General features: G+C 41.7%; 1 protein-coding gene and 1 long non-coding RNA gene across 2 annotated transcripts in view; one reads left to right on the top strand and one right to left on the bottom strand.

Annotated features, from left to right (window-relative positions):
* The first annotated feature begins 6,292 nt into the window (after window positions 1–6,292).
* On the top strand, window positions 6,293–9,880 carry LOC123501371. The gene is made up of 2 exons (XR_006673615.1): window positions 6,293–7,484; window positions 7,736–9,880. It is a non-coding gene; the product is annotated as an uncharacterized LOC123501371 (long non-coding RNA).
* Window positions 8,006–13,593, bottom strand: part of LOC123501368 — a 48,936-nt gene continuing 43,348 nt past the window's right edge. Inside the window, exons 17-18 of the mRNA XM_045250173.1 lie at window positions 13,310–13,456; window positions 8,006–13,043 (exon numbers count right to left, since the gene is read on the bottom strand). Coding sequence (XP_045106108.1) covers window positions 12,870–13,043; window positions 13,310–13,456 — 321 coding nt within the window. The 3' untranslated portion in view covers window positions 8,006–12,869. The remainder of the gene's footprint in view (window positions 13,044–13,309; window positions 13,457–13,593) is intronic.

Below are 13,593 nucleotides of genomic sequence, written 5' to 3'. Positions count from 1 at the left end.
AATCGTCGTTATCATCGTAAACATAGACACTCATTGTACTATGTAACTTTCTTTACTAAACACGCAATACATAAAATATCACTTTCAAACAGCACATGGATGATAAATAAGAGAGAGACGCAAGTACGAAGGTTGATTTGGCAGCATGGCTAGTTGTAAACGACTATACCTACCCCACCCTGAACGGACTTCATAGAGTGGAAAGACTATAGTAACGGTGCAGTCGTGATTTCACCACTTTTTGCTCTGGTAACGCCCTAAATATCTGTTAGGAGCATCTAATATCGCCTTTGTACAAGAATCATGCATAATTGTACTCAGCTGTTCACACATGGAATCAATAACTAATTTTGCCTCATCATGTGTATTAACCGTTGAAACATCAATAATCGGTAAGTTCCTTGAAGCCACCTTCATATTTTGAGAATAGCGATTACTAACTTGAGAATCTGACCAATTAATGAGGGGATAGGAAGGCATTCTAGAGCCATTACCAAAAGCGTTATCTTGGGAGTTCACATTCAGTTTCACACATATTGACATCGGGAAATGATCACTTACATTGTTCTCCAACTCTGACATAATATAACAACTTTTGATATTACTCGCAAAATATTGAGGTATAAAAATGTGATCAATATATGACCTAGAATTAGCATTAAAATACGTGTAATTACAATTCTGATCAAACATAAAATTTGACACGCACAGATCATTCCCTGAAAGAAAGTCATGCAGTAAATAGCTATGATTGTTAAATGGATGTCGTCTGTACCAATATTTATTCAGCATGTTTTGGGATGGTAGAGGAGCATTCATGTCCCCACAACAACAAAAGGACCCGTCACGTTATCAATAGCAGACTGTAGTTTGTCAAGGGTATCATTGTAAAGTTGTAATTGATCACTTCTCCCGTTGTGGAAAGGCATGTATACTCCAAATACTGTGAGTATAACTTGTTGACAAGAAATCAGCTTAACACCTGTTATCCTGTCATTGTCCATATGTAAGGGCACATAGGTGACATTAGGAATTTTATTACCAATAAAACCCACTCCACCATACGGCCGCCCCACCACTGCTTCTTCAAGATTGACACTGGACTTCATGTGTATCCATCTCTTCTCTACATTATTAAATCGCTCTTCCAAAGCAGACACTTCGTATGGAGTTAGCCAGTGTTCACAAAGAAACAATAAGTCACATTTTGGCAATAAATCAAAATCTATAACCCCAAACGATGACTTCAAACCCTTACAATTATATGATATAACAGTAAAATCTTTATCACTGAATTTTATTAATTATGTATATTATCACTCACTACTTTTTCTCCTAGTCCAGATCTAGTGATACTAAAATTTCCTGGAACGATGGTTGTAATCAAACAGTTGCCGAGAAGACTGAGTTCCTCTATGATTATTACTGGTGGTGAATCTCGAGTGTGCAAAGGATCCAGACACTCGATCCTTGGACGAGGACGACCAATTTTCTACAGGGAGTTCATTTTGATAGTGCCGGCGCCAACCATACATGTGTGCCTTCACCGGTTTTTCCGAAAGGGTCGTATTTGAACACCTGACGGCCAGTGCTCACCATTATAAAGTTTCTCTTCTCCTTCCAAAGAGTTAACATTTATACAGAATGAGGATCTACCTTTAACTCTACAATTGAGCTTAATTACAGCAGAGACATCCCTAACACCAATAGCACTAAGGTGTTTCTTCATATACTCAACTGTAGTGCTTTCAGCCATGTGACCCACGTATACTGCTATACATCCCTTTAAGGGGTCACCATTGTTAGCAGCTTTGATTTGAAAGCGGCCAGGTGGAGCTGAGCCAACTATCTCACGATGAGTACTTTCCCGAATCCTTATTTTGCTTTGTTTCAGACGGCGCTGTTGCTCAGCCGGTAACCTAAACTCACCCTCCATCTCATCTTGATGTACATGTCGTTGGGGCAAGTTTGAGGGTCGTTGGTCATCATCGGTGCCGTCCCCTACTTGCCAATCATCTCGTGGAGACCTTTGAACATTATGGGGCCCATTCGCAGTCCCTTGATCTCCCCATGGTCCGTCTAACGGCCCTCGGTCAGCCCGATACCCATCTGCAGGCTGCTTGTCACTTCGATGCCCACCCGCCGGTCCCTCGTCAGTACGAGATCCGGCCGTGGTCCCCCGCTCATCACGGGGCCCTTCCGCCGGCCGCTGAACAGTACGAGTTCCATCCTCAGACCCAGGGGTCTGAGGATGGAACCCGCAGGTCCCTGTTCTATACGCTTTCCGTCCACAGACCGCCGTTCAACACGGGGACTTTCCGCAGGTCGCTGGTCTGGCCGAGATCCATCCCCAGGCCCCTGACCAGCCCGGGGCTCGTCTCCGCCTTCGTGGTTAGTAAGGGGCTCGTCTGCAGACCATTGGTCCGTAGCCGACATGTCTGCACGCCCCCGTCTATCACGGGATCCGTCCGTAGAAAGTTGGACATCAGAGGTTGCTCGTCCACAGGTGCTCGCAGTTGTAAACTAGTCATCTCCTGACGTAATTGATTTACTTGCGTGACGTCCAGACTCATCTCCAAATGAGCTATCTTTTCTCTCAGACTGTTAACATCCTCTGATAGAGTAGAGATGACGCTACTCAAATTAATGACTGTGTCTCTAAGCATAGCACATGTCTCCAATAAATCCGCCCCTTCTATCAGAGCAGCAGTCAGTTGAGTATTAATATTCAGTCCTTCTCCCGTGTTTCCTGTTTTCAATACCTTAGCCAATCTTCTATCTGGCAGCTTATTCACCACAGAGTAACCAATTGTGTATATATCCTCTGCCATTAGAGATATTTTCTTACGATTGTAAAGCTCAACTGCTTCATACGTATCCGGGAACGTCTCACAAAGAATGTCAAACAGTTTTAACCGTAAATTCCACAGTTTCTCTCTGTCCAGTCCATATTCTGACAGCCGTTCTATGATTTCTTCTTTATCTGTTGTTCTTTATCTGTTGTTACTTGGATTCTCTGCTAGTTTCACCCTTGTTTACGACACTTATCCTGTTAATATGACGTCAAAACTGCGTCACATCACTAAGCTCAAGTGCGCATGCGCAACCTGGGGAAACCCAATCAAGAAGGACTGGTGCTGTCTGGTAGATTCAATTTTCGCTGCACTTATTCTAAATTCCTGATGCATCTATACCGATAAAATGGTTTTCTTCTTGCTCACCGTGTAATCACGATCCTTGCATCATATTCCGAAGAATATTGATATCCAAGTATCTACGAAATTCGTGAAAAGCCACACACACACCTATATATATATATATATATATATATATATATATATATATATATATATATATATATATATATATATATATATATATATATATTTTTTTTTTTTTTTTTTTTTTTGCCTTAATTTTTTAAGGCAGGTTTCTGTTGTCAAGGTAAACTTTACTCTCTAATTTAGCGGAATCGCATCGAGAAAAAAAAAAAAGTTGCAGTCTCAAAGTCGCAACTCCCACTAGATGGCCAAAAATATTCGCAAAGTCGCAGTGGCACCAAATCCGGCGGCGAAGTCGCGCCCAGGTCTGGTATTTTCAGAGACCTTTTTTTTTTTATGATTTTGTTGATTTCCGACCACTTTTACAAAGCGTATTACACGATTTAATGCTCTCGCCCCGTAAAAACCGATTTCCCACAGGTTCCCCAACATGAGTGGTAGGAATAAGTTGAAAAAGAGTCATTCATAACTTGAAAACTATCTATCAACTTGCGAGAAATTATGTAGAACATCAATCAGTTCACTACGCATGTCTCAATAGAAAAACATAAGCCACATGAAACAGTCGTTGGTTGGGTGAAACTATAAACTGACCACTCAAATTGGACATACACTGTATACAGCTAGCTAACCATAGCCTGAAGGACTAGCCAATGAAAGAAAGAGCAACACACACACCTGTAGGTCCTATAGGTTCAAATAGAGATATACGTAGCTACTGCGCGTGGTCACGATGATGCGTCGCCTGTCTGCTGTTCCCGGAGCGGTCGACGATGTTGTTACCCTTGGCTTGGCTGTGATAATGCGGCAACTTCGGTTGATAAGGGTAGTATCAAACAAGCATACTGTCTTTAGCCTCCCTTTAGCCCTTCTTGAACCTTGAGTCTCGTTGATATCTCGGTACTCGGTATACTTAGAACACTGTACAGCGTTCTCCTGAATGTTCCGACTCTTGTTGTGGCGTTAGGGTGTATCCAAATGAAGCTTCTGTCTGTGCGACAAAGGCGTTAGACGGTGATGGTCAAAGAACTGATGAGGTTATATTATATTGTGCGTTTCATCGATCCTTGTTTTGTAAATGCATACAAGTGTTATAATCTTTAAGTAACTGGTTTCGGACAACATATATTATGAATGAACGAGGGGTTCATATCTTAACTTTCTTTCACCTTGCATGAGATCCACAGCTGACAGCAGCATTCGAGTTGTGGCACAACGAGTGACTGTGTCAGCATAAGTTTGACATGTCTCCCTCGGTTGGAAGGGGCGCAGAATCGAGTTTGCTTTAAATCTTATTATTCCTAGCCACAGTTTTTTTTTTCTCTTTTATATGCGGTCCGTAAAGATACACTTGTAATACACAGTTCCTAATCCACCCAAGACGAGATGGAGATCCAGAAGTGGAATCTTTCTAGAGTCTACCTAGAGCAGGTGTTCTCAAACTTATTAACTCGTCGACTTCCCAATGAAGTTTCAAGACTTCCATCGACTGCCCCCCTAATATTTTACTTCGAGGAAAATAATTCCGATAGAAAAAATATAATGTACACCAATAGTAGTAACAGTAGTAGTAGGTTTTTACATCAATGACGGCTAGGGTTGCCACCTTTTACAAAATAAAATAAGGGACACCTACCAGGGACGTTCCGGGCGCGTGGCGCGTGCGTGCGTTCCGGCGGCCCGGGGAAAAAACGGTTGCTTTTAAAGGCCCAAACTCCTGAAAAATGCATAGAATACTTAAACAACAAGTAATAAAACCAACAAAATGATTTCACATACCACATTAGCCTCTGGAGTCACTTAGTAGTCAGTAAAGGAGTAGTCAAGAAAACAATTAGTCATGTTTATAGTTCTTTATTACCAAGGAACATTGTTGTATAAGGCTGGATACACAGCCAAGTCAAGTCAACAGTATTCCCTCTTTTACTTATTCTTCTTCCAAGTGTACTTCTTATTGCTCCTTGCAGCACTGAGTAACTCTGTCTTTCAAAACACTGCTGTAAAATTCTGAACAGGGACTGCTCAAAGTTGAGAGTGATCAGGAGCTCACTCCTTATAAGTTCCACAGAGCACCTGTTCCTGAATAAACATGTTGCCGTAACGACACTCGACAGGGAGTCAGGGACTCGGGTTCCGTGCAAGAGAGGCACAAGTTACAACAGACAGAGAGGTGCATTGGCCACTCGGGAAAATACGGAGCAAACCGCGTCCCGTATTGAGTCAATACGGGACGCAACATATTATTCTCAGATATGGGACAATTCCGTATTTTACGGAACGGGTGGCAACCCTAATGACGGCTTCTATGAAAAAAAAAAATAATAATAATAATAATAATAAATAAATAAATAAAAAATACATAAAAAAAATCACGATTTGCTACTCCGAAAAGAAAAAGATGGTGTATCCAAAACAATGGCCAATTTAGTTAGCAAGATTTCTTGATACTTCTCTCTTGAAAGATGTCAAATTGTGGGAACGAGGCAGTAGAGCTGTGAGGGGGTGATTGAAGATGTTGCCAGAGCTGGCTTAAATTTCTCAAGATCAATTACCGAAAATAATTATTTATGGTTTGGATTCAAGAACTTGTTTATTTCTTTTAATCTAATGGTACCTATTTTTTCAGATTTTTACAAATTGTAATCTAAGTTATAGATAATATTTCTAGATGAAAGTTTTAATGGTCCCTTCGACCCCAGCAGTAAATCATTGACTCCTTTCCAACTCCCCGGATATTCATTGACCCCTTGGATGGTCCCATCGACCCTTGGGGGTCTATATCAACTACTTTGAGAACCACTTCCACTAGAATCTAGACTGAATGTAGACCGAAGCCCATGCTGGTTCTGACTGGCCTGTCACGGCACTCATGGGTTACCACACACATGCTCCAACACACCACTGAACCATTTGTCGGTTTCACTGTAGACCGAATCATGTCGTTATATTTCTGAATATAACAAGCATTACATAAGAACATAAGATTACGACGTAATTCAGTCCATGGTGAAATCGGCAAATGGTTTAGGAGTGTGTTCGAGCATGAATGTTCCCCGCGATAGCCAGTGTGGGCCTTCGTCGACGTCTAGAAAGACCTCACTTCTGAACATCCGTTTCCTGTGGTTAGGAACCGTGGATTACAACCCGAGGTTACCGTCCCAGCTTGAAATAATCATTTGATCCTTAACGTTTTTTTTTTTTTTTTTGTAGAAACTAAACTGCATTTTATGTGTAGCTTTCAGCTTTCTCTTGTTCATGCTGTAGGACATACCTGAATTTACTGTTGTTAAAATTGTATTATCTTTTTCCAAAAAACTGAAGTGTAAAAGGGTTTGAGATCAGCATCTTTGTCTGCAGACACTCCTCTCAGTATCCTCGTGTCGTTCGCAATAATTTCTGATGACGTTAAATATTTATTTATCATTTAATTCTATACCAGTTGAGTGTATTAAAAGGAGCAAAGGGTCAAAAACTGGCTCGCGCCTCCCATCACCTACGTCAGTTAGTGGAGTTAACTATCTTCATGCTATTATATATAGTCCATTGACACTGTATTTACACTTATTCATAACTGTTTGCTCATAAAACCTTCAGTGGATCCCTTGAATTCCCTTCCCCACATCAGCGAGGGAACACAGAGCGGCAAACGAGGCCCACTCTCATTCATCTTTCCACAAATCAGACTGACTAAATTATGGAAAGACTACTTGTACTTGGGTGGTAACCAAGGTCCTGTCTTGGCCTTCTAGACAGGATCTTCCTCCAGAAGACTGGACAACTCACCAGAATCTAACCAGATAACCTGCTTGTTACCAGCATCTTCAGGACACTATAAGGACTGTAGCACCACAGGCTACAAGGCTTCATCATATCCCAACAAGAGTAAAAAATAAAGTATATGAACCCATCTTTGTCTCTGTAAACGATATCATTCACATAATGCAGGAGATATTGATATTTCCATTTAAACAATCAAAACAATCTGCATCAGTAGTCGCTAGTCATAATGCACCACCACCTTCATCTAGGGGTGACGTTCAGCTTATAAGTTACAAAGGATATCACAAATACAGTGAGTGTCTCAAGTGATGGTGGTGAATACTCAGCCATACAAGCAGAGGCGTGGCAATGGAGTAGACAACATGGGCAGTTGCCTAGGACCCCGAGGGACGGCTGATATTGCATAAGGACCAGGACCACCATGTAAGAGAAACTGTTGCTCCTGTCACTTATATGGAACCGACATAACTTGAAACATGACACCCTAATCTCCCTAATGGGGTAGGGCCCACCCACTACTAACAGCCAGTCAGGTGTTTTTCTGTCATTCATATAGTGTGTGTAAAGTTTACATTGAGCTTATTTATGTTATTTATCATTTATTTTATATGTTAATTCTTTAATAAAATATTTGTTTACTGATCCGTTATCCTGACCTTCATTCATCATTCTAGGCTGGGGGCTCCCATGGTCCTTCTTGCCTAGGGCCCCAGGGGGTCTAGAAACGCCCCTGCATACAAGGCACAAGCATATTCCAGAGACCCGACCAAAGGACCAGGAGACTGCCTCTTTGGATTCAATCTTGAACAGGAACTTTAAAAGCACAACACCTTAACCATAATGAGGACTAGACAGTCATCAGCTCCTTGGTCACTACACTACTACACAGATCACTCGAGAGGCAGCAGCACTACAGCTACTCAAGGAGGACACAATGTAACAGGTGCAGTAAGAAAATTTTATTTAGTGACCCAGTAACACTTGCTCTGCCCGAAGCTAACTGCGTGGGGGGCATGGAGGGAGTGGTCGGCCCTAGGAGCAGAGGCTGCCCACCGCCGTCACACCCCCCACCAACTGAGACTGTGAGGGGTTCCAACTAGGAGCTGTGATAGCATGTGTTACAAATATTGTACAGATGTGGTATAGGCTACACTTGTGGAACAGCTGTGGTGCAAATGTGGTACAAACGTGCATTAGTATTAGCGGGGAAATAAAGTGTACAGGGGGTAACAACTCAGATAATAAAACTACATATGTAAAATCTAAGTGCCTGGTAATTTATGAACATGATAAAAAGAAGAAAAAAAACTCTTTGGTAAGGAATGAAAAGGGTATAACTTATTGCCTAAGTGAAAGCAACACTTACAGAACACTGGAATGATGCCCATCATTTGCTGTAACAACCACATGTGCTTCATTGAACTGTTGGGGTAATTAACACTGACAACAACACTCAGGTTTTAATTTGTCGGTCATTGAATTTTGCACCAATGACAATTCCATGTCACACTGGAAGATTAAGACCAAATACAAACAAGAAAATGACAAACACGATCTAAATTCGGAAATTGTTAAGCAAGTAATTTAGTTATGCTGATTTTAATTTACGTATTGACATATGATTGTATTCCTTTTAAGGAGGACAAGAGCATGGAAGAGCCATTGGTGTTGTGCCTTGATTGCTCTGAAAACCAAACAATGGATCGGACAAGAGTCAAACAAACTGGCCTGCTTTCTGTGGCAGTGAGACGAGAGTTGTTCCGAGTGAGGTGACCCAACCAGAAGACGGCCACTAACACAAAGAAAAGAGGGAAACAGAACTCTATATTTAAATGGTGTGTGAATGAAGCACTGTAAGAACTTGAGTAAAGACTGAACTTCCACCTGACAAGCTTCATTAAAACAGTGGTGCCAAAAACAGCAGTTATTATTGGTCTGCCAAACAGAACTATGCAAACTTAGAGTCTTGAGAATAGATGCTGAAGTATGCCCAGCTTATTAATTAAGTGTTGATAAAACCAAGTGAAGTACAGTTTTAAACATTTAAATTAGAATCTTAGTCAAAAACAATTAAAAAGGGTTAATTAAAAACTTAAAAAAAAATGTATAAGTAGCATTAACCCTTTTAACTAGTCTGGTTTCCTCCTTTAATAGAAGTGTTTTGTACAAGCATAAAGTATTATTCTGAAAGACAGCACTGGCAGCAAAGAGTAACTCAGTAGTTGACACCTTCCAGCTTGCAGTGTTTATATTTTGCTTTATAAGATTGTCTGGGTTTACCAAAGTCAGAAGTGTCATTGTCATCACTCAATGGATCAAGATTTCATTCACAACACCTTGAGCAAAATTGAACAGCCAATAATGATGTACTTTTTTGTAAGCATTTCACCTCACCAGGAAACAGCTGCACTTCACACCCTCCGCTGCTGCCACCCGTCACATGGCCACGGAAAGCAGCCACTAAACTCCATGTGGGTGACTAGTGCCTTATATCCAAATTCCAGGCCTTGTCTTGAGTCTGCCCTAGCCAGAGCTCACATAATACTCATAAATCATCCACAAGACTGGCTCTACGATATAAAACCTCATTTGAACTAGGACAATCTCAAGTTAGGTACTGCAACTTGAGTTTTAGTACTCTTGAGTACAAATCAGGAATATCGTTTTATTCGTACCCGTCACAAGAACAGCTAAATGCTAACTTTGTACTCACTTTTGATGGCACAAATTACTGTTGGTGGTTCCAAAAAATTTAGCACACGTCATATAAAACTCCTCTATGAAATAAAAACTCTATTCTCTTTACATTAAAAACACTTTCAAAAGCATTCCATTCACATTTGGAAAAGGTGAAGCCAAAATACATATGTACATATAACATTTACAGAGATGAATCCTGTTTTGGTGCGAGACTGCCATGTTGCATCTTGGTGGTCAAGGTTACAGTAATTGGTTGTGGTGGGTTCTATGGTTTATCATTGGTTGTGTGAAATGAGTGGTATGAAATTTCTATCAAAATGAATACCACAGCACTGCTGTGGTCTATCAAACTAATAAACTGACAGCAAAATATTTAGAAATCTTTTAACTCTATAACATCCCCATTAACTATTTTACTTGAGCCCTGAAAAAAATGTGATCTTTCAAAAAGACCTTTCATCTATCACAAAATTTAGGCACACAGATGGTACTTTTATTAATTTTATTGCTCACTTGAAGCTGTTTAGTGTCCAGCAGACACAAGGGGCACATCAACACCATGCGCGGCACAGAGCCGGCCCGCTCGCTCTCACCTCCAGATGAAAAAAAGACAAAAAAAGTTAAAAACATCACAATAAAATCCTGGCAGGTCAGACCACACGCACCGCAGCCCCGCCAGCCCCGGGAGGTTCTGACTTGCACACAAATACTGACCAGTTTGTGTGGCCGGCTGCTGCACCACTGCCATTAGTTATGCCCCACTTAACCTCTCACTATGGGTTCCGTCCCCCAATAATTCTTCTGTTCTAATGGAATTTCTTTTAAATACCTCAACAGAGAATGAAATGAAGTCAACCACCTATTAGCACCATTTGATCATTTTTGTGTACATCAACAATGCTCTTCTTTTCCTCAAGGTTCAGTTTCCCCTCAAGATGCTGGCAGTTTACAATGGATAAAAACTTGCTCATAAGAATTCTTTCCACCGGATTCAGAGTTCTTCCCTGGGACTCCATTGCCCTAAGAGACCATGAATACAAATTCCCTGTATGGAACTAAAGGTGTTCCTACAGTAGTAACCATAATACTTTTGATAATCCTTGATTGTGCACATATACTGTAGCTATATACACAATCCTGTATCCTACATTAGGAATCCTCAAACTGCAAGGTAATTAAGAGTCCTGACAAGGATCACACTAGAGCAAACAACTGTCAACAATACAGAGAACAACCGGTACATTCAGTAGATCGATCTACCTTGGCACTCATTGCCATGCTTGGACGAGCTACAACTTTGATGGCACTGTGTTTCGGTGCCCTGATATCTCTCTCTCTCTCTCTCTCTCTCTCATGCACTCACTCTTTCACACTTTCACACACCACTGGATCCATTAAGTAGTTGTGTTGTGGTGTGCAGCAGACTACTTCTGTACTTGCACCCATCACAAGCCTTGCCGCTCGCCTTGTGCTGATTGGTTTTGTGATGCAAAGTGAAGCCCAAGGAGCCAGTAGAAGATTTTCGTATTTGTGTGATGAATCTAGTGAATGTACTGCTGCTGCTTTATATTACAGAGTATGTGACAAGCTCAGTGGTGGTGTGCCAGCTGACAACTGTGTATGTATTTTAAAAAGCCATACTGTACTGTAATCCAATTTTTTCTTGTGTTTTTGCATCAAGTTAAAATCTATTATGTATGAAATGCATCAATATTTGTTGTGACTTTTCTTGTCCTTAAAAGTTTGTTTAGTGCCAAAGGGACTCTTGAAATGTGCCCTGGCCAATTACTTCACTATGTTAAAACCTACCATGGCTCAGAATCACTGTACTTCATCACATGGTTGCTAAGAATCACAAAAGTATAATGCAAAATGTGATCTAATTAAACATCTACTTAAATTATAGGAATTGGTGCATGATTATGCCAAATGCACTCCGAGGTCTCTGGTTTTCCTTTAGTTACCTGTACTATACCACACCTTTCAATTCCTCCCTCAGCAAAGGCTTCCTCCTCCTCACCCAGGCACAGGTGCAGCTTACAGTGTGGCCGAGGAGGAGCACTCTCACTCTCACTCTCTCACACTCACACTCACACTCTCTCTCTCTCATCTTTCATTTTTCATCTCATACTTTCATATGTCTTTCTCACTTTATCCTCTCACCTTTCTCTCATCACTGGTAACAGCCTCACTCAAGAAGGAACTGAGAACTCTATCTGAACCAACAGACATCATCATCGTCAGTTTGTATCAGACACAAAACACACACTCCCAGTACACTGAGATTTCTACTTCACTATACATAGGGATCATATGAGGTATGTCAGCTATTTTCCAAGAATAAAAAAAAAATCATTAAAACACAACAGAAACCGCTCACGCTCCTACCCGGCGCAGCGCTCGCTTGGAGACGCAGCGCTTTGCTGAAAGTCAAGTAACTCAAACGATAAAACAACGGCAACAGTAGATTACATCAAAAAGTTGTATGATCATTGTAACAAGTGCAACTGGAAACCTTAATGCGTGTGTTTTGGTTGGTGCCGACTCCAGCCGACCACGGCACACTGAAGAGTCTGAGGAACCTTCACCTGGGATGCACTGAGGAACTTCGAGGACTCTGGGGGGCACCTCCGGGAGGGCTTCAGTAGACAAACTTAGCCTAAGCAGTTTTACATGAGGAACAAATCACATCAGCACACAGAGTATACTATAAAGTTACTTCAGTTGTGGGTCTTTTGGGGAGGACCACGGGTGAAGGGGACTACAACTCATCCCACCAGAGGGAGTGAGGGGGAGAGGCTGGCTCATGTTACCTGCCTGCCTCTCACTTCATGTGGATAGATGATCCTAGTGAGATCAGAGGAAGCTGCCTGATCTGTCTGGCAACTATAACAATTAGGAAGGGGGGAAGGGGAGGAGAGGGGAGGGGAGGGGCTCTAATTAGTGTTCCAAATGACCTACTTCAGCCCATACAGTTATAAGTTGTTACCTGGCCACCTGAGGCATGCCAGTGAGAGTGGGGGAACTTGGTGAATCCGTTGGTGCTCTTGGCTGGGTTTTCTTCATGCAGTGTGGAGGAAGGAAATGCCTTGGTGTTCCTGGAGGGCTTCAGTTGAGGTACTTGCGGCATCTCCGAGTTCCACACGTGCAGGGAATCTTGTCCTCCTCAATGGGGAACTTATAGTCATAGGTGAGCTCCTCTCCCCGCAGGATCCTCCTCAGGGCAAAGATAATGATATGCTTCTTGCCGAGGATGTCCACCACGCGGGAGTAACAGTTTGGCTGCAACAACACACAACCATTAGGAACTAGTGGTGCTGAGGCTACTGTTATGCTGTGTGCTCATCTTAGAAGAAAAAAGTCTGGGGGATGAAAGATATATAGAAGATCCAATATTTTCCTCTGAGACACTTCTTCATGGTTTGGAAATTAGCTAAAAACTACATTAACTGCTGGGTGAGTAAATAAGAAGCCTGCAGGATTTTTGTTTCTAAGAATGTGTTGTGATGTGGTATATACATAGTGGTAAGGATGAAATGAACACTCACATCACAGGAATGGTTGATGAACCTGGCTGCATTGCCATGCATGGTGGCGTCAATCACCATATCGTCGTCAATGCGGAACATGTAGCAGCCGATGCCCTTGGATTCGTAATCCTTCTCTCTCATGTCACACATGCTGGAGCGGATCACCTGCAGAATGAAACGGTGCAGCTCATGCTTACTGTAGTGTTTCCTGATAACTAAGGCCACAAGGATATGTGGAAATGCCTTCAGATGTATCAATACTGGATGCAAACAAAAAACTTTTTCACACAGCTATCAAAAGT

The sequence above is a fragment of the Portunus trituberculatus genome, chromosome 9, assembly GCF_017591435.1.
Source record: "Portunus trituberculatus isolate SZX2019 chromosome 9, ASM1759143v1, whole genome shotgun sequence".
NCBI lineage: Eukaryota > Metazoa > Arthropoda > Malacostraca > Decapoda > Portunidae > Portunus > Portunus trituberculatus.
This window is presented reverse-complemented; position numbering and strand designations above follow the sequence as displayed.